The following is a 27,935-nucleotide window of genomic DNA, read 5'->3' as shown; positions in this document are numbered from 1 at the left end:
TCTCCTCCTGGGAGAGAAGACCCCCAACATCTACCAGTGAAGCTGAAGGTCACATCAAATCGGAAAGGCGACTCTTCTTCCTGGCTTCTCCATTACGCATAAAGAGCAGACGGCGGGTGTCAGGACTCATAATCTGAGACATCCGGAAACTAAAGACATTGGCCAAATCTAAACCGAAAGATGAACTTGTTGGGTGTCTTTTCAGATTATGGGGGAAGAAGAAAAGAGAGAATTTCTTAGTCATCCAGGATCCACTCAGAATTCACAGCGAGTCTGCCCAACTGCTGACATCAGAGGGCTATGCCTCTGGGTTCCGAACACTTTGAATATCACTGTTAGAAAGGGACAAAGATAAACGTCTGAAAGCCCCACTGGAGCCTGGAGTGGCGTTTCTGCGTGGGCGCCGTGCGGCGCGACAGGCAGCCATGACTGCAGATGTCATGGGAGCCAGGACACGGCGGGGTGGAGAGCCACACATTTCGGAGTCTGGGCTGTGGCTCTGCCAAGTGCTGGAAGCGTGACTGCCATCCTCAAGCCTTGGTGCCCACAGCCATAAAAGGGGCTAAATGCCATCTGGGCTCAACAGGACCGTTGTAATGAGATAAAGTGGAAAGCTTCGCATAGCCCCTGGCACAGTTAATAGCTCAGTTAACAGGAGCTGTCATTGTTAACAATTTTACTTTGATTTCCTTAAACATATTTGGTCCAAATTGCTTTTTGCTCTGCGATAACCTTTCAGCCGTCTAAGTACGCCACCACCATGGCAATGCTCACCCGAGTCTCACAAAACCCAAGGATGTAGGAAGGGTGGAGCTTATTATACCGTTTTCCCAGATGGGGAAACTGAGGCTCAAGAAGTGACTGATCCAGTGTCACAACCCCCAAGGGGCAGAGCCAGAGGTAGGTATTGGGTCTCCAAGTCACTAAAACACACTTTCCACCTTCTCCCATCTAATAGTCCCCAATTACACACAAGCCACACATCCTGAATCCATTTGGACCCTGTCTGGATTGCCACCCCCAGCACTGAAATCCAGACCTGGCTTGTGTTCGGCACAAAGTCTGCCAAATGAATAAATTTCAGGGACCTATTTGAGAATGTGATGGAAATGATGGACAGCCACCAAGAAAAACGCACGTGCGGACACACACATAATTGTATACACATCCTGGGCTTCACAGACCCTGGTTAGGAAGCCCTGACCTAGATTTTCAGAGAGCTCTTCAGTGCTATCCCACTGAGCTGTCCAGAGATACCTCATCATAGCCACCATTTGCTTGGTGAAAGGGGGCCCTGCTGGGCTCCAATCAGGGAACCAGAGACCATTATCTCCCACATCTGGGCTTGTGGTCACTGCTGCTCCAACCGCCGGAGGGCAGGCGCTGCCCCACGCCACATCCCACCCAGCCATCAGGCCGTTTCATCCAAGTGCTCTTTGTATTTCAAAAAGAGAACATTTATTACTTGTTGTTTTCCTCATTAGAAATGCTTTTACAGCAACACAAAGAAAAGCACAAGACTTATCTGCAGACACACGGGAGCCCACTGACCGCTGGCAGCCAGAGACCGAGACGAAGGCCGCAGTCCAACTCACAGAAACATACACGGCCTTTCTTGGGACTCCTGGGCCCTGGCGCCAAGGATAGCTTGTGTCAGGCCCAACGCTCGCTGCCTGATGACACATACAGGGGCCGATACCAAGGTCTGGGGTGGGCAGTGGGGGTGCAGGAGCTCGGGGTGCAGGGAAAGGAAGTTATGCCTGTACTCCGAAAAAGACTACAAACCCCACCCCACCCCTCACCCAGGCACTTCTATGTTTTGCTTCAAGTGCTTAGTTAGGTGAGTAGATTCTAAGAAACGGTGTGTTTTCCTGGGCTGCTGTAACCTGCTCCAACTATCCTGTGTCTTACTTAAGGTCAGCAAAGCCAGGCTCAGGACGCACCTCAGGATGGAGACGGTGCGGGAAGCTTTGTCGGGTTTCAGGGTGCGGGGAGCCCTGTGGGGTTTGGGGGAAGGAAGGGAGACCCTGAACACAGACTGCTGCTGGTGTGTCCCAACCCAGGGTCAGAGCGTCAGGAAAGAACAGCGTGACGCTTACAGAGTTTGGTTTTGTTGCACCCTCCAAATGAACAGACTTCAGACACTTCCATTTTCACAGAAATCAACAGCAACGCGATAGCTAACAGGACATAGAGGCTCACGCCAGTTCTGTGTGAAAAGGCACCAGATGGTTTGTTAGGAAACACATTTTGGTCAGCAAATAGCTGGGGTTTTAGGTTCCTGGGAGGATAACACAGCTAGAGGAAAAGGAGGTGGGAGCTGGTGAGGCACAGGCGAGGAGGCAGCTTTGGCATCAGGTCTGGGTTCTACTCTAGACTTTACCCTTTCCACGCTGGTGGCCTCGGTTTTCTCATCTGCAAAAGCGCAACAAAATATTCTTACCTGAATCCAGGTGTGAGGTTTCATCCACTCCCCCTGGACGCAGGGGAGATGGGGGTCGGGGACACTCACACACAGCCAAAATGGAAGAGGGAGCAGAAGCTCACCTGTATGGGGGAGAGGGGCGGGGTGGGGGACCCTAACGGAGGGCAGTTGTGCAGAGAAGATCCCCACTGTCTAAGTCAGATTCTGGGAGTCCGTGGGCAGCCAGTTACACTGGTTCTGCACTGACGGGACCCTCCACAGGGACTTTGGGCCTCTTTTTGCGGAAGAAAGACAGAAAGCAAGCTCTCTGCATTGCAGCACCATCGAGGAGCCTCCGGGGGCCACCCTGCTGTGTGTGCTTTAAAGTGCCAGCTACGTGTCGTCTTTGGTCAGGGGCTGCCCCTGTCTCTGAGCCGCCGGGTCCAGGGGCTCAAGCCCGGGCCCAGTGGGACCCCTGCGGCAGGCGAGCTGGAGCACGCAGCCCTCTCCTGAGGCTGCGGTGCCCTCCTGTGCTCCTAAGATGATGGAAATGAATGCTCCGACTACCTTCAGTGAGGAGCAGGACTGCCTCCAGAAAAATCTGGGTCCTTAGAGAGAAGGGACAAGAAATGCTTTGGTCACCACCCTGACAAGCACAGCAGAGCAGAGCTTGCTCACGAGAAGGCAGGAAGCTGGCTGTAACACGGCTCGTGCCTGACACAAAACCAGCTTCCGAGTTGAACCAGAAGTCACTGAATAAATATTCAAGGCATCTTTCAGTTCTCAGAGAAAAAGCAGGGTTAAAAAAAAATCTCTCCTTCCCTTTGCTTGACTGGCTGCAGCTTTGATCTGCAGGCTGACGCAACCGGAAAAGGGTGGCTGGGGGTCCTGGAGCTGCCCCACCCCAAGCACAGGTGGCTTTGGTCACATGTCCCGGCAGCCCTGGGCCCTCAGAAGCTGAAGAGGTCGTCCTGCTCGGCACCGCTGCTATCAGGCTTGTCCCAGTCGACAGGCGAGAGGCACTGGGCGTAATGGATGTCCTGTGCTGTCAGTCCAGTGTCCAGGACCTGAGGATTCGTCCGAGACTGGGCAAGCCTGGAAGGCAGAGCTGTGTGAGCCAAGGGCCCAGGCAAGGGGCTGCCAGGGGCCTAAGGAGCCAGTCCAGCCTGGCAGCACCAGACGTTGAGAGGGCACGGGTGGGAAAATGCCAGGACACGGGGGCCAAAGAACTGCGGCTCAGAAAACTGTGAAGCAGGCAGTGGCATTCCTGCCACAAAGAGAGAGCGGGCACCTATACCGTCCGTGGCTCCATCAGGAACCTCGTCAGTGAGGGCAGTGAGAGGGGCACACGTGGGAGGGAGATGGTATAACCATGAGAAGACAGACTATTGGCTAAACTATGCTCAACGAAGTGCTGTTCAAAAAATGAACTTAAAAAGGGTGACAACCTAGGAGGAGAAGAGGGGAGAGTTAAGTAAATCACGGCCCATGCCCTTAAAAGAATGAGGTGTGCTCTAGGCGCCTTTTTAACAGCCTGGAGAAATCCTGCTATGTCAGTGCTAAGGGACAATCAGGATCCCCAACTGCAAACATGATGAGCTGATCAATGCAGAAAAATGTACATGTATAGGATCAGCATGACTTAAGCACCAAAGTCTGGGTTAGGGGATTCTGAGATGGTTATTATTTCCTGTTAACGCTTTGCTGATTTTCCAGGTTGTTAATAAAGGGCACATGCCACTGGGTAATCTGGAAAAAGAAAATAGGAGATTTTCTTCAAACGAGGGGTGGTAGTCACCCAGGAAAGCATGGAAGATGGTCAAAAGAACTTCTTTGCCTCCATGAAGGGGCCAACATGCCTCTCCCCACCTCCCCAGGGCCAGGCCGAAGAGTTTCCACCAGGCTGCAGCAGGAAAGGCTTGGGGGGAGGATCAGGGCTGTGGGGGCTCCTGAGGGTCCCAAGGGAGAAAGGGAGGCCTAACTGACTCAGAACGCTGAGCTCTCCAGGCCTCAGGCTTCCTGGTGGTGTGTTCCCAAGCTAAAGGTAGCCATGGCGACAGGGCTGGCCCCTAGGAAACGGGAAATCCACCATCTCAGGCTAGACCAAAATATCTCTTTGCTGTGTCCGGCATTCCTCCTCTGTGTAATACTCCCTGGGCTTAAGTAAGTATTGCCTTCTCCCTGCCACTTTCTATAAATGCAAACCCTCTGGAGGGAACAACACCTACAAAAAAGCCAATTTCTGAAGGTTACAGCAGATGTAGGAAGAGGACCTGAGCTGCAGTTTGTTTAGTTCAGCTCAGACTATGTTAGAGCAACTGCCAGTAATAGTTCTTGATTTAACCGCAAGAGCTTTCGAGCCGACCTGGCCAACCCCAGATAGTGAGCTCCCTATCCGTGAAGGTATACAAGTTGAGATTTTTGCTCTGGAGAAGGTCAGAGTTCATGTTCTCAGACATGGCAAAGGGCCCCAGAGACCAGCCCACGAAATGCAAGGCCTCCTTTCCCAGCCTCAGGAGCCCAGCTTATGTTACCTTGAAAATGCTTCATCCAGGCCGTCATCCAGCTCCTTGGGGAAAACAAAGCAGGAGATATGAACCCTCAGTGGGGGCCCTTGCTCACAGCTGGGGCTTGTATGAGCGCTGGGTTAAGCTACAGGGACTCCAGACACAAGCGGAGGGGTCTGGCAGGCACCCGGAGGGAGAGGCACAGGTAGGCCTCCCGGGAGCCTGGCTACTGCTACCAGCATCTCAGCCCACGGATAAACCTGGGACAAGGGACATGGGAAAGGGCAGCTGGGTGCCTAGAGACCTGGGCGGGCTCAATTCCCAGCTCTGTTTCTACTCCGGTGACCCCTTAGGCAAGTCACTACTCCTCTGTGAGACTCAGCCTTTCCTGCCATAAAATGAGAGGGTTGGACCAAATGATGGTATGGCTTTCAAATTCCAAGAGGAAGAGGGCGGGGAAGGGTTTCTTGCTTTCATCCACTTCCAAAAGCCCAACCCAAATTCCAAGCTCAAGGGATAACGCTGGCAGGAATCCTACAGCCTAGGTGGGAAAACAATGGAGGAGACCCCTCCAGTTTCCCTGAAAGGACGGGCAGGTGGCAAGGATGCCTCCAGACAGCAGAAACAGGCTCGGGGAGCCTGCTCAGCAGACACTGGGTGGCCCCCAACACACCGTGGGATTTGACTGTTTTTCAGGTCCCTCCACATTCTAGATTTTTTAAAATTAAAGAGACACGACAAGTGAAGTAATGTGAGATTCTGCAATGGATCCTGGACAAGAAAAAGGACACTGTGGGGACAAATGGAGAAATGTGAATAGGCCTATAGACCTATCACTTTAACGATTTTGATTGTTATTTACATAAGATGTGGTTATTTACATAAGATGTTAACATTTGGGGAAATCTGGATGAAGGGTGAGCAGGAATTCTTTGTGCTGTTTTTATAACTTTTTTGTAAGTCTGAAATTATTTCCAAATGAAAAAAAAAATTTTTAATTTTAATTTAAAAAATCAGGTTCCTTAGGGTGACTGAGCCGCAGAGGTCATTATCCTCACTGAAGGCATGATAAAGTTAAGACTCACAGAGGTCAAGGGGCTTGCCCCAAGTCACAGACTCCTCATTTAGACGGCTGAGGGGGCAGGGGTGTCAGGAGCGAACTGCCCACACCGAGAACAAGCGAGCCTTTGGCTGGCCCTGCGGTGGGCCAGGCGGTGGATGCTCAGGCCAAGAGGCCGGGCATTGTGAGGAGACAGCTGTGCTGGGAGTCAAGCCCGCTGGGGACGCGTCCCTGGGTTCAAAGGGAACATTGTTCACCCCCTCCCCTGGGTCTGGGTGCTGCTGGGCTGGGTCCGGCCCTTCCAGAGGCCTGTAAGTCATGGGTACCAGGGCCTGAACCTCCCTGAGGCCTCGTCCAGGATTCAGGCTGAGGCTCCCTGGATCCCTGTGGGGTCACCAGGCCACACGAACACTCACCCAGACAACAGTGCTGCTGTTCAGGGCCTGAGGCCACGGTGCCTCATCCCCGTTAGTGGTGTTGACGCTGACTGTGGACAGCGGGGCCTTGGCCATCTCTTCCAAGTCCAGCAGGTCCCCAGTGACAACCACTAGGAAGGGGCCGGTCAGAGGTGTCAGTGGGAGAGGAGCTCCTGGTTCTCAGCCTCGTCTCCTCGCCCCATCCCGCAGCTTCCCGGGCGACCCTGGTCCTGCCTGCTCCTCGGGCATGGCCTTTCCCAGGCCTATCACTCAGACCATCTGGAGCCCCCCCTCAGCACCTCCCAAAGCAGCTGGACAGCTGCCCACAGGGTGAGAACCTCTCCCCAACTAATGGTCTAGGCTGGAACTTTTACATTCACAACAGGTGCTAAGTTTCTTTTAAGAGATCACACAATGGGATATAAAGTGTATATAGAGAGATGTGTACATATATTTACGTATTTGCACAGGGGCATATCTGGAACAGGCACTGCAACGAGTAATTTTTCCCCTTTATCTGCATTTTCTAACTTATCTATAACGATCACATATTATTTAACAACAAAACAAAAATAAAAAACCAAGAGTCTGCTCCAGCCCAGGAGGGCGTGGGGCCCTCTGGATGAAGGGCAGACCCTATGTCATGAAGCTGATTTCCAGCTGTTTCCCCTGCCCAAGACTCACGGTTCTTCAACGAAGGGGTGCTGTCGACGCGGCCCCCGCCCAGGACGTCCCCTCCCTCTTGGCTGGCTTTCTCCCTCTTCTCCTTCTCTGTGGGACCAAGGCACAGTGCGTTGGAGACCCAGCCCAGCACTCCGTCCCCAGCAATTGCTGGGCAGGGAGTAGGCTATGGCCAACTTCAGGGGGCAGGTGTTAGGTCCCCAGCAAAGAGGAAAGAAACTCTGCAGATTTCGTTTAATCCTCAAAAGCACCTTGGGGGAAAGAGACAGCTGTTCCCATTTCTTCAGATGGGGACACTGAATTCAGAGAGGTGAAGGGACCTGTCCAAAGTCATAAATCAGATAGGTGATGAAGGTGGGAGTGAATCCAGCCCTGACTCCAGGGCCTTTCCTGTCCCCTCCCCACCCTACCCCACCCCACTCTGCCAGCTTTCCTCAACACCCACTCTGCACTCCTATCCACCTATAATGTCTGTGAATAAGACTCACCTTCCTTGGACACCTGCCAAAACTCAAAGGCGACTTTGAAGGCCTGAGCTACTGTGAGTGTGACAGCCTGGGCCTGAAAAACAGGAGGTGGGGTCAGAAGAGAGGTGCAATGTCAGGCAAGTAATAACAAGTCTGAACTGGAGGCTGGGGGTTCCTGGCCAGGCCCACCCTGGCTCTATTCCAAGGCTCTGGAATGCGGGATGGATGGAGGCAGAGTCCTGGCCCCTCCCAAGTCACCAAAGCAGCCTGGGGTATAATGAGGCCACACCTTCCCCAGGCAGTTGGGGCCCCATCTTCACCACCTGTAGCCCAGCCAAGGTTCCCACCCTCATTCCAGCCCCTACCTTGGCAATGGCTGTTCACCTCTACTTTTTTTCCTTCCCTTTGGGCTTCCCTAAATTCAATTAATTGTGAGGCTTACTTCTTCTGAAAAGCCCTCCCTACTTACCCGAGGACTTCACACAGTAACTTTGCCCTTGGAATTAGAGAACAGAGTTGGAAAAGGCCAGGCCACTGAATGAGCCACAGCCACAGAAGCAAAGGTCTGAGTGCTTAGTACTATAAAGAGTCAGAGGGCTTACAACTAAATCCCTGAAAGGGAGTAGTGAGCTTATACATTTCCTGGCAGGAGCAAGATGTCAATGAGTGCCCATGGCAGGGGACTGAGACCATTCAGTGCCATAACCCACCTGTAAGGAGGGACCACACCTTGGCCCTTTGCCCCTGGGGAACTTCAATCTACCCTTCAAACCCAACTCAAATGTCACCATCTGTATCATGTCACCAGCTCACATGCCTGCGTTACCCTATCAGGATGCTTCCTAAAGGTAAGACACCCTATTATGAGAGCAGGCCAAGGCCTGCTGCAGGGGTACAAAATATTGGCTGAACTGCATTTGCCTGAGAGGCAGGTGTTCTGAAGTCTCACACTCCAGCCAGGACCTACATCCTGTCCCACATTCAACTCAACTCCTGACTCTCTCTGATTCCAGTTCAAGGTTAAGCTCAGCTTCTCAGAGAGCAAGTTCCAGAGCAACTAACTATAGCTGGGAGCGACGTCTAGCTTCCTTCTGACAGCCGGGGCCTAGGGACGAAAGCACCAGACCCTTTCAAGTACACAAGTTCAGGCTTAACCAGCCTCTGCCCCACTCCCTCTCTGCCAGACAACTCAATTTAATTGAGAAATGAATCCGTGGCTAACTGCTTTTAAAACTCTTTTTAAAAATTTTAAATCCCTAAACAAGCTGACTGATCCATGCCAATTAAACTTCACGAAGTATAAAATGTCATTTGAATGTCTCTGTCATTTACATTTTTGATGGAAGTACCCGACGCTTTATGGCAAAACTTAAATATGGTAATTAAGTATGAAACTCTTCACAGCTGTTTACAATTTAAACTGTCACGTCTGAATCAAGTTTAATAGACCCAGTTACCATTGAGAATTGCCCATGAACTAAAAATATGGGCTAATTACCAGCTGGAGTCAGATCACTATACACCCCAGCAAGGGCTGGTCACCCAACGTGGCAGGGAGATGGAAACACCATTATTTTTGCCTCCAGGAAATCTAGGGGCACAAGCCTGGTAGTGTTTTTGCATAAATCTGCTTGCTCATTTGCATACACTCCTGCCCTTTCGCCCTGAAGTCCTGAGCTGCAAGTTAAACCAAATATAGCCCAAAATTCAGAGGTGTGCAGGTGGCTGCAAGCCCAGGCTGGGCAGGGACAGGGAGGGGGTTGGGCCCTACTTTCTGGGGCTGCTGCAGGAATCTGGGCAGCACCACAAGGAAGGACTGCTCGGGCCTGCCCACGGATGGGGAGGAGGGGGGAGGAGAGAAGAGGGATGGAGGAGGGGGTGGGTGTCTTCTTTCCCTGATTCTGCAGGCCAGATGCCTATTCCTCCTCTGAGCGCCTCTGGCCTGTGGGTCTATCTTATTACTCTGACCAGGTTTGACCTTGCCAGTTTTTTTGTGGCCATGTCTTGTTTCTGGTAACCAGGCTGTTAGCTCCTCAAAGAGGCCAGGTCTAGCTTAGGGCTGCAGAGCTGGGCTGGGACCCTGGGATCCGGATTCCAGCCTGGTACTCAGACCAAGTCGGGTCCTATGTCCCAATAGTCCTTGCACAAAAGGGTTACCCAAGGGATTCCAATGGCCACAGAAGGGACAATGGCTCTGCCCAAGCCCCCCGCCCGGAGCAGGATTAAGGGTGTCATTGCTCAATGTCAGCCCACCGGCACCGCAACCCTGGGCTCCCCTCGACCACAGTAACTCCACCCTCACTTCAGAGCCCAGAGACTGAAGTGCTCGCAGAGGTTTCTCAGTTAGGCAGATGCAAACATTTCTTTGTACAGAAACTTCCTAGAGGTGCCCAACAGGGGCTACGAGGGAAGGGAGGCCTGATCGTTGTGCTGCCTGAGCTGAGCCCAGCTGGTGGGCAGCCCAGAAAGGAAGCCCTTGCCCCCGACCCCGGTCGGTCATAGGCATCTTGCTCATTCAGGCATCCAGGCAAGAAAGGGGGGGGGGGGGGTGGCCACTGTGGGCCCCAGCCAAAAGGGCCGAGGACCTTGTCAACGTTCAAAGTGAAGGCTCCCTGCAGGATGGTTCTATCTTGCCTCCCACTCAGGCTACAGTGACAACTGAGTCCCCAGCTACAAATCACTCCACTTGATTTCACACCTCTGTGTCTTCACACTTGCTAATTCCCTCTGACCTCCTTTATCCCCTTTCTCATGGCCTGGCAAACGCCCACCTATTACTCATCCTTCAAAGCCCAATTCAAAACATCTCCTGCTGTGTCCTGCTCTGGGACGTCTCGCTGACTTCCAGTGAGACTTAATAACCTCCACACTAGAACCAAGACCCCTGTATTCCGGTTACTGAACTCGGCTTCTTCTCCCCCACTGCCTTGTTCGTGTCTCCATGACCTATCTATCCCCTGGGCCTCCTGTGCCCGCCCGACGCAGGGCTTAGCTGGGGACAGGCAGCAGCAAACATCCATGGAGGTGGACTGCCAAACCGGAGGCACCCATTTCACCTGCTGCCTCCTCTTCAGAAATGCCCAGTAAGCCGAGAATCGGGATTTCCATCATGGCCAGGCCACCAGCCCATCAACACACTGTCAGCGTGGACTCAGCTGAGGCTTTGGGAGGCACAAGAACAGCACCTTTGTAGCAGGTGGTCTATTTACACCTCCCTGGGCTGGGCTGTCTCTTCAAGGGGCCTTCCCAGGGCTGCCTGACGGGGACAGTCCAAGTAGGAGGGGGTAAAGAAGGAAAGGCGGCGATCCAGCCAGTCAGCTCCTGACACAGAAAGGAGGACCTGCCAGGAAGAGTGAGCCCCTGGGCCTACGTGTCCGCAGGAGCCCTTCCCTCTGCCCAACCAGCGCTCTGCGGGCTGTTTTCCTTAGTAACTGACCTGCTGGCCGGGGGCAGGTTCATTTTGACCGGCCTGTGTGAAGTCCTCTGGCTTTGGGCCAGGCCTCACTTAGCTGCTGGCCAGCATCCGTTTTCTTTTACCCCCCAACTTCCTCTTCCCAGAGGAAACCTGTGCGTCTTGGAAGCTGCCCCTCGCCCCATCTCTGCTCTGCAGCAATGGCCCTGGCCAGCTGCCCTGCTCAGCGCCTGCTCTGGTCAGTGGGGAGGAAGAGACAAACAATGGGGACATAATGAGCCCGTGTTTTTAAGTCTGTGTGGCCTCGTAAGAAACAAAGCCAGGAATCCACTGTCACGGGAGAAGCCACTGCAGCTCAGGGACCTGGGGCATCACGAGGCCCCGGGTGAATGGCCTGCGACACTGAGCCTGCAGGGAAGAAAAAATACGCACAGAAGAAACTGGGGCCTTTCAGAACAATCCTGGAGGTCACTGAGGTGACCTCCTTATTCTGCTGATGGGCAAGCAACCCAGAGAAGGGCAGGGTTTTACCCATGGTCACACAGCACATCAGCCAGGATCAGACCGCGAGTCTGTCTCCTCCTATAGCGCCCCTTACACGAGACCAATGAGAGGTAGGCTGAACTGCGGCCCCTGAAGAGACGTCCACATCCTAATCCCTAGAACCTGTGAATACACCTCACATGGCAAAAGTGACTTTGCAGATATGATTCAGTTAAGAATTTTGAGGTGGGAGGTTATCCTGGATTCCGCAGCGAGCCAATCACAAGGGGCCTTACGACAGGGAGGCAGGAGGGCTCACATCAGAAATAGCAATGTGATGAGAGAAGCAGAGAGGGAGATGGGGAGATGCTACACCGCTGCCCCTGAGGCTGGAGAAGGGGGCCGGAACCAAGGAATGCAAATGGTCTCTAGAACTTAAAAAGGTACGGAAATGCACCTCCCCTGGAGCCTTCGTTTCGGACTTCTGACTCCAGAACGATGAGAGAACAAATTTGTGTTGTTTTAACCCACTACGTTTGTATAAGTTCTTACAGCAGCAATAGGGAACTCTTTTCATATCTAAAGCATGCCCAATGGGTAGCAGAAAGTCTGGGGGCCATTAAAGATTGTGATGTCCTTGATGTGTCCTTGTTGACAGGGGGAGGGGTGCGGATCTCGTCTCCTTGGCTCCCAGGACCACAGGGCATGGAGACTGGGGGTCTGGGCTGCACACACAAAGGTTAACAGAGGCCAATACTAAAATTAATAAACATCCAGAACCTCCTTGGTGGGCAAATGCTCAAACTTTGGGGCCCTCAGAAACGAAGGGGGCTTCCAACACCAAAGGTCACTCCGACTGCTTGTTCCAAAGTTCAAGACAAATGTCTAGAGACCACTGAGGTTCCCACTTATCCCAGCTCAATGCGGCCAGGGTGTGGCCTGGAAATGGGGCCAGCTCCTGGCTCCTCCCTGTCATGCAGGGAGGGGGGAAATTGGGCCTTTAAACCCATCACTCTGCCTGGCTAGCTGTGTCACCTTCAGGAAGACAGCTGACCTCTATGAGTCTGTTTCCTCGTTAAAAATAAGAACAACGAAGATAGTCACAGCTCCCACCTCACAAAGCTGCTGTGAGTATTAAATGAGAAGATGCCTTAAAGCCTACCACTGAGAGAGGAGCATAGTAGGTACCAAAAAATGGCCATTTCCCTCCCCGCTCTGGCAACAGCAAGCTGGGTCCTCTGAGCGCTCTTGCGTATGCCTTTCACCCTGAACCCCTCTGATCACCAATCTCCAAGGTCTAATCCCTACAAGGCTCTGCACCTCCAGACCATATTATTGACCGGAGACCTCCCTAAAATCTCAAATCCAACAAATCGTGTTACAGAGAGAACGGGCCCAGGGCACTCACAGAGGACACAGGCTTGTCACCGCCCACAAGCCAGGCTGGCCAGCCAGGGCAGCCCACTTTGACAGGTGTCTTAGTGCCCTTGGCTCTCAGCACCACTCGGGGTTCCCAGGGATTTCATACTTTAAGTGATGTGTCATCTAGGTCTAGCCTCCCCACCACACAGGGCCGCCCCCCCCCCCAAGGGCAGGGCGGCCAAGTCAAGGCTAGAGCATGCCCAAGCCCTGGGCTCCCCCACTAACCATTTTCCGCTTGGTGCAGAGGAAGGCGTGGCACTCGAGATTCTCGTTGTGCTGGCTCTGGGCGATATATGCAAACACTTTGCCATGCATCTTGTCCGCTGTGCAGTAGGAGATCCTGAAAGGCAAGTGGGAAATGTCACCAGACTCTGGCATGGGGGCCTGACAACATCCAGGACACCCCACAGGGCATCTCCCCTGAGTTCCAGAGAGCCTGCTCTCCCAACTCCACCAGTGTGAGATTCCGAAGAGACACCCGTGGCCTCTGGGCCTGGCTTCCTGGGCTGTCTATGAGGGGGCCCCAGGCTGGGCAGGAAGGAGTGGGGGAAAGTGAAGGAAAGGCATTTTCGCTTCCTTATTGAGCCACACCCCAAAACCGTAATAGCTGAGCCCTGACTGTATACCAGGCAACGTTCAGGTATCACTTCACTGAATTCTCAGAGATGTCCTCTGAGATAGGTTCTGTGATCGTCCCCACTTTTCAGATGAGAAAATTGAAGAGAACTGATGAGAAAACTGGCTTGTGCTCCAGCTGCTGAGCCACCACTTTGGAGACAAAGCGAGATGGTGGAGCGAAGCCTAGCAGATGGGGGCCTGCTGGACAGAACTGCGGCCTGGGTGTCCCAGTCCCAGCTCAGCCACTACCTCCGGGGAGGCCTCAGGCAATTCCCGTGCTGTGCTTCAGCTTCTTCATCTGTAAAATGGACCTGGGCTGTCCCCTCCAGCTCTGAAATGCTACAGCCGACCAGCCAAGGGTGGGGTGGCAGGGAGCCTGCGGCTCCAAAGGCTGTGCTCGGCCTCTTCACAAACAGCGCCCCTCCCACACACGTCTACATTCTGGCCTCAGACTGCCTTCAGATGTCACCTCATTTAATTCGCAGGCTTCCCTGAGCGCCTGAACAGATGTCCAGAGAGGAGCGGCTACATTCCTAGTGGGAAAAAAGGGCAGTGACTCTGCACCTCTCTGCTCCAAGCCTGACTCAGCAGCATGCCTTGGGGGGAGGGCGGTTCCCAGTCCAGATCAGGCTTCAGCTGCCCGCGGCAACTAGTGACCATGACAGCAGCAACTGCCACCCAAGTGCCTACTGTGAGCCAGGTGCTGTGCACTCAACACTTTATAACAACACGGTAAGGCTGGGGTTTCCACCCCCCTTTAGAGATGAGGAAACTGAGGCTCCGAGGCCACTCAGACAGGAAGTGGTAGAGCATGGATTCAGACGGGGCACTCTACCCACTGCCCCAAGCGGCAGAGTGAATGTGGGCAGCGATGAGCATACCTGTAAATGGACACGTTCTCAATGAGCTGGTCGGTGATGCTGTCCGTCAGGATAATGCCCCGGGGCGACACCTTGAGAGTTACCTTCTGCAGCTTCTTCCCGCTGGCCTTGGCCTTGGGGCAGACATGGGTCAGAGGAGCCTGCCTGCCTGCTTGGGACCCACCCTCGTGGGCTACACCTAGCCGCTCCAGGTCCCACACCCCAGGGCCCGGTGAGGCTTCAGCTTAGGTAGACACGATGAGGAAGACAATTCAGCCAACACTCTCTTCCAACAAAAACAGGGACAACCGCTGCTCCTGGAGCACCTGCTGTCTACCAAGCACTGGACCTGGAGTCATCGTCCTCAGGAGGAAATGGACTCAGAGAGGTTAAGGGACTTGTCGAAGGACACACAGCTAGGAGGGACCTCAGACCCTGGGCGCTGAGTTGGTTGTCACCACTCAGCAAGATGACTCCTGGGGACTCTCTGCTCCACCCACTGACCATGCCAGGGCCTGAGTTGACGGGGTCTGAGGCCACCAAGGGAGGTGGACTTATAGAACCCATGCTTACTGAGAGCTCAGGAGGGGGAAATCTCGTCTCTGGTGGGTGACCCTGTCCCTCAGGCCATAGGGCAAGTGGTTGCATAACAGCAACCTCCCCCAGACCCCTCCCTAGAATTAAGTCACCAACCCTTAGGCAGGGAGCCTGAGTCGGGGGAGGGGAGGCTGGGAGGTTGGGACAGCCCACAGCCACAACTGCTGAAGAGGAGGACACTGACCTTGACCCCAAAAGCCCAATGGCTTCCCTCTACCAGATGCAAAGGACTCAAGGGCAGGGACAGCTCAGAGAGGGGTAGTAAGCAGGGCACGAGCAGCATCCCGGAAGGAGCCTGGCTCCTGGCCCCCCACTGGGGCTCACCGTGGCCACAATCCTCTTGACAGCGGCTGCCGACAGCTCCTCGCCCTTGGGCTGCTCCACCAGCGTCATGCCCAGGTACTTCAGGCTGAAGACCATTCCTTCGAGCAGCGTCTCCCGAGTGTCTGTCCAGTTCTCAGGCAGCTCTGGGCAAGAAGAGGACAGGACCTCAGACCCTGCTGGGCAGGCCCACCACAGCAACAGCTCTCAGAGCCCCTATTTTCCAGGGAGACCCAGCAAGGGGCATTGAAGTCCTGCCATCAACCACTATTTTTATGTTTAGTAAAGGGCTAACGTTTTCCAGAACATACCAAGCACCATGGTTAAGGAGCTTTGCATAAAATATTCTCATTAATCCTCATGAGAACCTCTGAGGTAGACACTATCATACCCATTTACAAAGACCCTGAGGACCAATCACATAACCAGGTTCAAAGAGCCAGCAAGTACAAGAGCCAAGACTCAGACGCATACTTTTTCAAGTCCAAAGCCCAAACTCAACTTCAATGCTAACACTTGCAGAGCACAAACCATGTCATTTTCTTATTGAATCTTCAATGCAATCCAGTGAGGTGGATACCCTTCCCACTTTAGAGATTAGGAAACTGAGGCTCTGAGAGGCAGTCCTCAGCAAAGGCCACACACAATGAGTAAAGGGTTGGGGTAAAAATTAAAATCTGGGTGGTTTCCACGGCCCCAGCCTGCTCTGCTTTCCTCCATCTGCACAGCCACAGAGATCAGGAAGGGGGACCAGCAAAGAGAGCAGGCCAAGGAGAATGGGGGTGGGGTAAGGGTCAGGAGGAAAGGGGGAGGTGACTGCTCACATGACATGATATGAAGGGCCCCTGAATCTGGCAGATCTGAGTTCATATCCCAGCTCTGTTTCCTATCACCTGCATGGTCTTGGGGAAGTCCCTTCTCCTCTTGGAGACTAATAATGCCTGGGCTGAAGCAATGGCACAGAGCAGGGCACATGGGAAGGGTCCTCTGAAAACTCTGACCACAACTGAGGTCAGGAAACTTGGGAAATGAGGGCATAAGCTAGGCTTGCTGGGTGGGGAAACAGATCAGCAGAGAAAGTTGGAAAGAGGCCCCACGTCGCCCCACCCATGTGAGAGAGGGCCCTGAGCAGGCAGGGGGCAGGAGAGGAAGTGTGGTCTCCCTCAGTGGTTTTACCATCCCCAGGGCTCCTTCTGGGAGGCATTAGATCACTCACTCAGCTGGGAGGCAGAGGCCAGAAGGAAGGTCTCCAGGGACGCCTGCAAACCCATCACCAGGATGAATTCCCATCCCATGCTCCCTTTGTCCATCCCTCATCCTCTCTCAGATGGTGCAATTGTAGGAGGTATTAGGATTGTACCCACTTTACAGATGAGGAAACTGCTCTTCAGCGTCACACACAATACTGGAAAGAGCAGGATCCAAACAGGAATCAGCTTCCAGGGGCCACCACAGAGATGGCCAGGGCCAGCTTCCCTACACCATTTCTTGGGAAGGAAGCTGGGAGAAGTCCTGTGCCCTCCCTGTCTCTTCTTGGGACTCTCACTGGTTCTGATGGTAGAGCCACAGGAAGAAAGTTTAGGACTGGGCATCATTGGTTCCAGGGTAGCTGAGGCCTGGGCAGGGTCCGTGCTACCCTCTCCTAACAACCATCCTAGAGCTCTAGTTCTCCAGTGGCTCTGCCTCCTTCCCCACCATCCAGAAGGAGCTTGTACACCCATATGTCTCTCTGGCTTTGACTTGAGCAAGCCACTGTCCCTCTCTGAGACTACTCAGATGAGGATTTGAACAAGAATGTATGTGTGTTTGGTGGTGGGGGGAGGGAATACAAGACTTTACCGGTATGCCCAGTCCCCCTGGACTGAGATCCAGGTGAGCAGAGACTCGTTGACCCGTCATTCAGAGCCTGGCATGCAGCTGGCACTCAGTATTTGATGAGTGAAGGAATGACCTGGACAACCCCAAGGCTTCATTCAGGCCTGCAAAGCCTCCAACCCCATGCTTAGCTCTGGCCCCTGGCCCGCTGCCCTCCAGCCTTCACCCTTGGGCCTCACTGAGAAGACCCAAAGGGACCCTATCCTTTGTCCTGTCAACTATGAACCTATTCCATTTGACCCCCCAAAATGAACGGGAAAGTCCCTGAGGTGTCCTAGTCCTGGATTGGGTGATGGGGGCTCAGGAGCAACTCACATATGGGCCTTGCTCTTAAAGAACACCTCCATAACCATCAGGACAAAACAGCTATTAAGTAACAAAGACGACAAGAATCACAAAGCAGCAGCTCTTACCATTACCTCTAACACTCACGGTTACCTTGCAAGCAGGCAATCTTTTCATTCCCATTTCACAGATGAGAAAACCGAGGCTCCAAGGACAAGTAATATGTCAAATTAGCTGTCAATCTGACTAAAACCCAAGCTCCTATCCACTAGGTACTATCGTCCCATGAGGAAAATTACGTTATTTTTTAACAAAAGGTCCCAGAGAAGTTCCTAGAGCCAGAGATTATTTCCTCCCACAATTCCTAATTCCCAAGGCTTCCCCTCTGTCAGTAGATACCCAGACCACCATTTTCAACCAGAGATCCATCTAAGCAAGGATGGCAAAGTACGTGCTACATTGCCTGTCACCTGTGTCCTTGGCAGACATTGCTAATCAATTGCAGCTCTACTCCATCTGGTTAATAGGCTTTGGATTATTTCTCAACACAAGGCTCCAGGCAGCAATACCAATCGATGAGGGGTGGCCTTGTTCATCTCATTAGCTATCGCTACTGTAGAGCAAACACCACCACCCCCCACCCCATTTCCAGGGCTCAGCTCTTTCCTGGCCCTTCTCCAAAGCCACTTCCGCTCCGCTCCCTCCATTCCAAAGGGCCAAAGCTTGCCAAGGTCACAGACGACCTCTTTGCTGTCAAAACATTCCCCAGCCCTCCTTGGCCTCTGAAATGCTCAGCATTTTTCTGCATTCCTCCTTCTCTTGCCTGATCCTTCTATTCTTTGACCGCTTGGAAGAGCGCCCTAGGAGACTGGTTGCAACTCATCAGCCTCGGAGACCTTATGCCCAAACCCCTCACTTGACAGATGATGAAACTGAGACTCAGAGAAGATGCAAGGTCACACAAGCCAGCCCCCGCCCCACACACAGCAATTTCCACAGTGACTGCTGGGGAGTTTGGTTCCCCAATCTTCTCTGCCACAATCTCCCTGCACACACACACACTGCCCACACGTGTGTACATGCTCGTGCACACAAACAGAAGCTCCAACCATGCAGAGCTTCTTCCTCATGAAGTCGCACTTACTTTCCCACTTCTGTGCCTTTGCTCAAGTAGTTCCCTCTGCCAGAAACGCCCGCTTGATCGAAACCCCTCGCATCCGCCTCCTCCAGGAAGCCTTCTTTGAGGCAGCAGAGCCGAGTGGCTAAGAGCAAGGGCCTGAATCTTGGAATCCCAGATTGGACACTGACTGGTCTTGAGCAAGTTAATGACTTTCCCTGAGCCTCAGTTCTCTCATCTATATATAAAGTGAGGGAAACAGTAGTCCCCAGCTCCCAGGGCTATTCCGACCCTTTGATGAGATAATACAAGGTAACGTGCTCAGCAGAAGGCTCGCCCGTAGTTATGCCTGCTACGGGGCCTCGTCCCTTCCATCAGTGGGCTGCTCGAGCTTCTCTTGACTGTGGATTTCCTTGTCTTCCTCCCACAGCCACGTCATCCACTGCCAAGCAGCTGCACACCGTGTCTTCCTCTTGAAGGACTTCCATTCATGTCTGCCTCCCTCGAAGCTGGCATGGAGAAGGTGCACTCTTGCCCAGTCTTGCTGCCCTGCCTCGTCCTACTTCTCCGTTGCCCAGCCCCCATCACCTGCCCCCTCAGGACCAGCAAAGATCCTCCTTCCCCTCTAGGGAAGCCTGCCTCTGCCCCTATACTTCTGGGCATGACTCATCTCTTCAATGAGGCGTATAGTCTCTCATGCCCCACGCTCCCCACCAAAACCCGGCAACCAAGAGCACTCACTATACACAGAGGTAGGATTCACTACGCCCGCCCTGCTCCTCATCCAGTCACCTCGCATAGGCTGGAGGCCACAGGCTCCTTTCCAGGAGGAGCCTGGGCTTCAGGAAGAGCTCCCAGAGGCCCCAGACAAGTACAGGCCTGAGTCCACAGCCTTGTTCCGGTCTGGGTTATTTCTGGCCCTGTGGTGGGTAATGACTACACTATTTTAACTTTGCAATTTTACAGATGACCTGCTGTCGGAGTTAGCTGGGGACAGTCCATATGCCCTGTCTAACTCGCGGCTGCAAACATGTGCTCTATCCTCATTAAGAACCCGCGCCCCGGAGTCAGAGCCAGGCAGGCTGCCCCTGGGTCCCTTCTGCTGACCCAGGTACCTGGAATATCAGAGCTGCAGCCAAACTTACGGGCCGGGGGGAGCCTCTGACTGGGACTTGGGCCTCCACCCTGGCGGAGAGATGGCCTCAGAAGCCACAGAGTGACATCTCAGAAGGGAACGTGAGCTCTTGCTGTGACCTGGAGTGTGGCTGCTTCTCTAAGCCACGCTCTCCTTATCTGACAAATGGGTTCAGTCCCTCAGGAGCAGCATCGGAAAAAGGTTCAGGATGCGAAGAGCTAGGCAAAATGTCAGAAGTTGTTAAGATTATCAAAAGAAAATGAAAAAATGATAATAGCAGCAGCTACCATTTCCTAAGTTCCTACCTACACTATAAGAGAAAAATATGCTGCCACAGTTAAAACGAGGGGGTCTGGAGACGCGCTGTGGGGTTCACAGTCCCTCCAACTCCCTGGTCCTCAGTTTCCTCACTTGATGGGGACAATAACAGAATCCACCGCATGGGGTGTTGTGAGGATAAAATGAGTTCACATACGAGGTGGGCTTAGAACCATGCCTAGTACAAACCAAGTGCCACTGAAGTGTGAGCTATTGTCATTTCCAAGGGTCAGGAGCAAAGAGCTTTAATGTGGACACAGCCATTTGCAGTATTTTCTGAGAAGAGTCAGAGATGTTAGGATTCCCGTTTCACAGATAAAGAAGCCAGGAGTCTGGCCACGGCTCATCACTGACAGTGCTGGTGCTTGAATCCCACTGGCCGTGTAGTTTTCACCCCCTTCTGCAGCGCACCACGCCCTTCTCAGGCCAGGCAGGGTCAGGCTTAGCATCACCCAGGAGAGGCGGGCATCCTGCCCTGCAGAGCTGCCTCAAAGGAGTGCCTGGCTCACCCTCAGGGCAGTGGGTGACCTGATCCTTCAAGCCACATCCCCCTCAGCTGCCAGATCTGTGAGAAGCAGAGTCCCAGCCTCCATTTAAATGTCCCTGCACTCGCTATTCCCCGAGTCCTCCCTGCTTGTACTCACACGTGGGTTCCAAGTCACTTTCTCCAAGAGGCCATCCCTGATTGCCTGCGCTGACACTCAGTGCCCCACCTTTATCCCCTTGGTGGGTACCATTTCCCTACATGCCACCTGACATGCCTGCAGCTCTGGCGACCAGAGACACCGTGCAGACTGGACACTGGAGCTCCCATCCCCCGCAGCCCCGCACCCACCACGAACAGAACTGCCCCTGAATCGGAGTAAGTGCAGAGCACATTCTACATGGCCTCCGAGCTCCCCACAGGATGGTACTCGTCGTCCACAGCGGTAAGTGGCTTCAGAGCGTCCACTTGTTGGACTCCCGTCCTAAGAATATCTCCTGGGACCTCTTCCCAAACAAATGACTTGCACTCAGATCTGTCTCAGCATCTGCTTCTAGAAGAACCCAAATGAAGATACCACGCTACCTAGGGAATCTGTCCCCATCATTTCCTCATCCCTTCATCTTTCTTTATAGCATCACCACTACTCATAACCATACGAGTCATTTGCAACCTGCTCAGGGTAAGTACTGGCGGAAGAGAGACCAACTCGTTCACCAGACTCCCCAACACCTCTACCAGTGCCTGACACACAGTCAGTGCTCAAGAAATATTATGCTTTGGGGGTTTATTTATATCTTTTATTGTAAATACTATAAATAAGTATGACTAGATTCTCTGCCCCTGCCTACCACTATAAACTAGCTTTACTGCCTCGTATTTCTTTAGCTGTTCTCTTGACAGGCTGGCACAACCCATGAAGGAGCCTGAGGGTCAGGGGGACCCCTCTTGGAAAGAAGGGTACTGAGGGGCCAGGGTGAGTCACCCTTCTAGACAGCTGAAAGAAAGGAAAATCCCTGGCCAGGGACTGAGATAAAATATTTATGGTTCTTGAAGAGACAGCAGAGGGGGGAGGGTTAAACGGGGGGAGGGAGCCACCTGTGGGAGAGGGGGAGAGTCCTCATTTGAAGTCAGGACTAACTGGGAGACGGGCCAGGAGGTTCAGTGCAAAGAAGCCTGGGTTCCTGGCTTTGCTGTGTGACCTCAAGCAAGCTGCCTCCCTTCTCTGGGCCTCAGTTTCTCCACAAATAAAACAATGATTCTGCTTATCTCAGCTGAGGACCTTGAGGGCTGAGGAGCAGGTCACAGCGAATAGCAGGTATCAAGTCCACCCTTAACCCAGTCCTTAAGGGCTAAGCTCACAGCATGGCTAGGATACCACCCTAGGCCAGGCTGCCCCCACCCCCCACCCCGGACACACCGCACAGCTTCCCTCTCTACCCTGTGACCACCACTGTCCTCAGGGGCTGCCAGCCCAAGCTGGGATGGGGCCTGCCCCGGCTCCAGCCATGGCCAGAGTCCATGAGGCACAATGATAAGACCTCTGGGCAGGGGATTCGAAGCACTGCCTCTTGGAAGCTGTGTTGGAAGCTCTGCGTCAGGATCAGTGACTCTACTTCCTTCCCTGAGCCTCTGTTCTTTTATCTCTAAAATGGGTCTGATGAGAATCCCTGCTCTGTTACTTCATAGGAGCAAATAAATGAAAGCAAAGACACTATAAAAGCAGTAGTTGTTACCATTTATCAAACTCTTTCTCTATGCCAGGCAAAACACAAGTTCATTTAACCCCAACAAAAAAAATCTGAGGTCGGTACTACTGTTATTTACAATTTACATAGGAGGACATTGAGACTTAATAACGAGACAGGTGGGGATTCCAGCCAGCTCATTCTGGGTCCAGATGGCTCTAAGACAGCACTCTGGACCTACTGGGGGTCTGCAGGGGAGGGGAGTCTCCTCTCCTTTCTTCTGCAGGTGCAGACAGGCTCTGAGTCCCCAAAATTTGTTCCACCACAGTAACAGTAAATGTGGAACACACACATGACAGGCAGGGGGGAGGGGAGTGGGGGAGAAGGAAACCACCAATTAGGTGCCAAAAGGAAGCATGGTTATCAATACCTTTCTCAACATCCTAGCCTGCTTAGAATTTTTATCCCCATTTTGTAGACGAGGAAACTGAGGATCAGAAAAGACCAATAGCTTGTCCAAGATCAGAGCAGGCAGGAGAAACTCTTTTCCATCATCCAAGATTTCCAGTTCCCCAGATTGAGAGGGGCTTCTAAGTTTCCTTCCCTTGCCCAGAGCCCCCTCCCTCTCTCATCCCAGGAGAAAACCGCAGGATTTCCCCACTGAAACAGTCCATCATTCTCAGAAGTCCTGGTCAAATCCCACAAATATTTAAAGAGGCTATTTTGGGAGTCATTAAGTGTGGGGGATGGTGCATCCCTGGTCTGGCCCTAAGGGGTCTCTGACACCATCCCCACCAGCAGGCATCAGTCCATGTTCCCAATGCCAGTCTGGGTTTAGGAGGCAGCCACAGCTGGTACAGCAGAGTTCAAGAGGAGGGGCAGGGCAGGCTCTCTAGGCCCAGACACGCTGGCACTCCTGGGCTAAGGGAACCCAGTTCCCCTGGCTGAGCCCTGGATCGCAAAGAGCGAAGGAGGGTGGAGTGTGACTGTACCGCCAGTGGTTTCCTGGTGGGGGGCGTGGCCAGAGTTCAGGTGGCTGGCGGTGGGAGGGAGTGTGTAGGAACCTGGCTTTGGCTCCTTATCTACCAGGAAGGCCTAGGTGACTCCAGGCAAGCCACCCCGTGCGTCCTCACGGGGACTTGGGCTGGGTTTCTCAGGCCTCAGGGGAAGGTGCCAGGTGACTGTTTCCCTGAGAGTAACTTGAGAACAGGAGAGGAGGGGGGCCGGATGAGGCCCCTCCCAGCCTCCCAGACGCCCTGGGGAGAGGTGGTGGTGAGTCTGTTATTCACCTAGGCACCCAGGGACCTGGGAAGCCCGAGGGGGAAGGTGAGAGAGAAAACAGGTTTCAAAAATAGCCAGGACGCCAGCCTCGCTACCAGGACCCGGGTAGAGTAGGGAATGCAGGAGTCTAAATGGCCCGGTTTGTGGTACCTTCTGAGACCCCAGGATGAGCCTCGCTCGCAAATTCAAGTAGGAACCTGCCAGCCCGGGCTCATACCTGGGATAGTTTCTGGGCTCCCGGAATTCAAAAGACGATCTCCTGGGTTGGACAGGGGTAGGGGGCAAGTGGGTTCCCGCCGGCCGCTAACGTCGCGGCTGGGGCGCAGGGGATGGGTGCATATTCCCAAGCCCCTGTACCCACTCCCCCTTCCCCGGGAGCCGACAATGAGCTCCTGCCTCCCCTAGCTGTTCAGGGAGGAGCGGTGGGGAGGTGTCGAGGGTCGCGCAAGTCTCCCTGACCTGCAACCCTTCTTCCACTGCCGCCTGCACCTGGGAACCCCGAGCTCCGGTCTCTTCCCCCAACTTCTGTCCCTCCTCCCCGGCTGCACAGACCGGGAGGGGAGCACAACTTGACCCCAGGTGACCTCTAACCCCTAAGGACCCGAGGGCCGCGCCAGACCGCAGGGCGCGGGTCAGGCCCCGCCTCTCCCCCCCGGGTGCCCGCGGAGGACAGTCCACGCGGCCCGAGCCCCCGCCCGTCCCCGGCAGACGCGCACACTCACTTCGGTGCCGGCCGCCGCTCCCCCAGCTCTGCTTGGCGAGGCTGGGGCTCCGAATCAGCGCCCGTCCGGCGGACTTGAGCGCGTCCATGGCTGCTGTGGCCGCCGCCGCCGCCAAAACTCCGTCAGGGAAAACTTTCCGCGGGGGCCGGGCGGCGAGAGGACTCCGCGCTCCTCCCCTCCTGGCGCTAGCTCCGCGCCGACGTCCGACGGGGCGGGGCGAGGGCCGGCTCGGCCCCGCCCACTACAACCCGGCTGGCCCCTCAGGGCCCCTGGCCTCTGCTCCCCTGGGCTGTCCAGACAAAGGAAGCCAAAAGCCCTAGGTGCGCGTTCTTTTCCTCCCTCTCCCCAGTCCTCTCACTCCCCCACCTTGTAGGAACCTGAGGGTCCGTGAGCCGCCGCCCCCGCCGCGGGCCTAGAATTTCTAGACAGCACAGAGTAAAGGTACTTGGAGACCATTTTATAGATGGGGAGACTGCGGGCTGGAGAGAAGGGTCATGTTCAAGAGGACGGGGTGCCCAGGACAGTGGGAGGCTTAGGAGGAGAGCTGGAGGAACTTTACTGGGAACGGGGCAAGAGTATAAAAATTTGCCTTTGCAAGACCAGTTTCACTTTACTCACGCAGTAACACCCAGGCTGTTTCTTGGCACCACCTAGCCACGCTGGCTGCTGGCCGGTCCCTTGCTCACCCCACTCCCCAAATAGCCTCAGAAGTAGTATATACTGCAGTGTTATGTTCTGAGGTTAGGGAAAGAAGCCTGAGTTCTAGCTCTGACTTGCTATGTGACCTTCCCCTCTCTGGCTCTTAATCTTTATCTGTAAAATGAGATGGGGTCGTCTCTCTAGTGACCTCCCAACCTCCCAGAGCCAGGTGCAGCATGAACTAGACCCAGACCCCGTCCTGCTTGCTAGGAGACACTTTGAGCGGAGTCTGGATGCTAGAATTCCTCAAGCACAGATGTTCTAAGTCCAAGATTTAGAACTCTCTCTAAGATCCTGTGCCTTTCCATCAGGCTTTGCCAAAGAGAGTCAAAAGGAGAACATATAGATCCTGGCTGCTTCTAGATGGGGGTGCCTCAGGAAGGCGAACTTCAGCCTCTGGGATTGCCCCTGGCTCAGAAGGCAGGAGTCCTATTCCTGTGTCAGGGGAAAAGTAGGGTTTTGCTATTTCCACCTGGATAAGGAGGCCTTGCTGACATTTCTTCTCTCGGTTTGTAAGTTAAGTGCTTTTTCAGCCATTCTGTCCTTTCCTCCTCCAGCAACACTGCAGCCAGGATTAGACCCACTTTACAGATAAGAGCCTGAGGCCTGGGAGAGAAGCATTCACTCAAGGTCTCTGCAAGTCAAAGGCTGGGATCAAACTCAAACCCAGACCCATAGGCCAGAGTAGAGTGCCAGGGCTTTGAGCCCAGCTTTCCTTCTTTTGGTGGTTGTGAACTCATTTTTCTGAGCCTCATCTGTAAAAGGGGCAGCCCTATTTCACAGGGCTGTCTGTAAAGATTAAATAACATGAGTTGGAAAGGCTGAGTCCTGACTTTGAGAACTCACCTATAAAGTTGCCTCCTTCAATAAGCCTTCCCTGACTACCACCCATTGGTTAGGCTTCTCTCCGTGGGACCCCACAGGCCTAAGCTTTCAGCATTGCAAGTGTTACTGCTGTCTGTTTCTACTCTTCTTGCCCCCACTAGACTTTGTGTCCTTCAAGGGCAGTTAAGTTTTTCTGATTCATTTCTGAATCCCAAATGCCTAGCAAGGGGTCCAAATGGAGTTGGAATAGAGTCAATCAATGTTCCTTTCCTTCCTCCCTTCCTCCCTTCTTCCCTCTCTCTAGCTTTTCACACCAGGCTGTCTTCTTCTCTATGGCATGGGTAGGTAGGTCCTCAGGACTGAGCCCCCCCCAGCTCTCTTACTCCGAGCCATCTGGGGGGTGGGGCAGTAGAGAGGGCGTTCTGGAGCCTGAGAGAAAAGCACTTACCAGGGCTGGCTGGTGAAGGGCAGGGGGCACCATATGGGCCCAGTAAGCAGGCAGGCCTGGGAATGCTGTGCTTGCAATGAAGGCTGTTTACAGGGCTATCGCATCCTCCCATGGGTGACGTGCTGGGAACTGTCAGCCATGCATACCTCTCAGAGAGGCAGCCTGCTTGTGTCCCTTCTGCCAGTCCCAGAAACAGAAGCAGAAACAGAAGGTCTGAGCTGCGAGGGGCCTCCTCTGAGGTCACCGTGTCCAAACTTTCATTTCACAGGTGAGCCTGAGGCCCAGAGAAGGGCAGGGACTTGTCCAAGGTCACACAGCAAACCAGGACTAGAAACCAAATCTCTCGTCTCCCAGCTTGAATGCTTATAAAAAACAGAGAGGGTGCAAAAAAAAAAAAAAAATCTTGAAAATACACCAGTGTTCAAGAAGAAATTTTAAGGTGATTTTCCTTTTTCTTTCTTTTTTTTCTTATCTGATCTTTGTAAAAATTTGTGCAGTGATAATCTATCCTTTAGTAGTCAGAGTGAAAAAATAAAAAATAAAAGGGAAGGGAGAATAACTGGCTTTTGCCTTTAGTAAAATGGTGCCAGAATTGAAATCTTATTATTTGCTCCCTCATTGGGCCCTCAAGAGACTCCAATAAGATAATAGGTACCAGGGAGATGGAACCAAGGAGAGCTGCTGGGTTTGCAGTGGGTCCAAGACAGAGCCTAGGCTAGGATTAAGAGTCCTGATTTGCTCTAGTGATTGTCCCCACTACTTCCTGAGCCAGTCCCTTCATCTGGGTAGGCCTCAGTTTTTCCATCTATAAAATGGGAGGTTTTACAGCAGAATATGTATTTTGCCCCCCCCCCCCAATCAGAGCACAGTGGTTAAACACATGGATACTGGAGCTTGGGATCCCATCTCCCCCACTTTTTTACTTGATGACCTTAGGCAAGTTATTTAAATTCCACAGGCCTCAGTTTCCTCACCTGTAAAATGGGGGTTATACCTTATGGGTAGTTGTGAGGATTAAAAGAGTTAACGTTTGGGACATCTTTAGAATTATGCCTGACACATAATAAGTGCTCTATATGTTGCATATTTTAATAAAACCAAAATCGCTTTCCTAACTGGATGAACAGTGGAGATGGAGTGGTTACTGTTATCGTAATTCTTGATTGGCCTCCAGGGAAGGGAGCTCTCTTGGGATTGGAACCAGCCTGGTGCAGTCTGAGCTGTGGGTAGTCCAGGCTCACCCCAGAGCGCCCCACCCCCACTCCCTACTGGTTGGATAGGCACCCTCCCCCCACCCCAGCCTTGGGCTCAGGTCTGAAACAACCCTCTCCCAAGGAATCAGAGGCAACCTGCATTATGTGGGAGTCAGAAGCCCCAGGGGTTGCCTGCTTAGACTCAGCTCTGATCTTTCACCCAACCCAGAGGGCCTCTCTGCCTGCCATGTCCCACTGACCCAGCAGCCCCAGCCAGTTGCCTCTGAACCTTTCCCTCCTCGCACTCCTTCATGCTGCTTCCTCTTCCAGAAAACACCCAGCCGGATTGCCTCCTCAACATTCCCAGCCTCCCCACCTTTGCCCAGAACATCTAGTTGGCCTCTTCCCCAATACCCAGTCATAGCTACTACCCACATGCCGGCTCAACTCTCTCTCTCTCTCTGTCTCCCCCCCCCCCCCCCCCCCCCCCCCCCCCCCCCGCCAAGCAATAACGTTTGACCTTGGAGTTCTACACACTGGGCTCTGAAACCAAATCCTCCACCTGTATATATACAACATTAGCTAACCGGGCCTCAGTTTCCTCATCTACAATGGGG

The 27,935-nt window shown here is 53.4% G+C and overlaps 1 protein-coding gene across 2 annotated transcripts; it reads right to left on the bottom strand.

The window, feature by feature from the left end:
• Positions 1–1,435: 1,435 nt before the first annotated feature.
• LDLRAP1 (low density lipoprotein receptor adaptor protein 1) lies at positions 1,436–24,335 on the bottom strand. Of its 2 annotated transcripts, none has more exons than XM_088790563.1 (9): positions 24,154–24,334; positions 15,252–15,394; positions 14,352–14,464; positions 13,078–13,192; positions 7,557–7,629; positions 7,072–7,158; positions 6,388–6,518; positions 4,939–4,973; positions 1,436–3,499 (listed from the first exon to the last, which is right to left on the bottom strand). In XM_088790563.1, the coding sequence occupies exons 1-9, from the start codon at positions 24,239–24,241 to the stop codon at positions 3,355–3,357; spliced, it is 930 nt and encodes a 309-aa protein (XP_088646689.1). In that variant the 5' UTR covers positions 24,242–24,334; the 3' UTR covers positions 1,436–3,354. The 2 variants fall into 2 exon arrangements, with proteins under 2 accessions (XP_088646689.1, XP_088646690.1); XM_088790564.1 differs by having other exon boundaries at positions 2,615–3,499; positions 4,939–4,970; positions 24,154–24,335.
• Between the last annotated feature and the right edge of the window lie 3,600 nt (positions 24,336–27,935).

The sequence above is a fragment of the Rhinolophus sinicus genome, chromosome 14 (genome assembly GCF_057876585.1).
Source record: "Rhinolophus sinicus isolate RSI-liver-muscle chromosome 14, RSI-T2T, whole genome shotgun sequence".
Taxonomy (NCBI): domain Eukaryota; kingdom Metazoa; phylum Chordata; class Mammalia; order Chiroptera; family Rhinolophidae; genus Rhinolophus; species Rhinolophus sinicus.
This window is presented reverse-complemented; position numbering and strand designations above follow the sequence as displayed.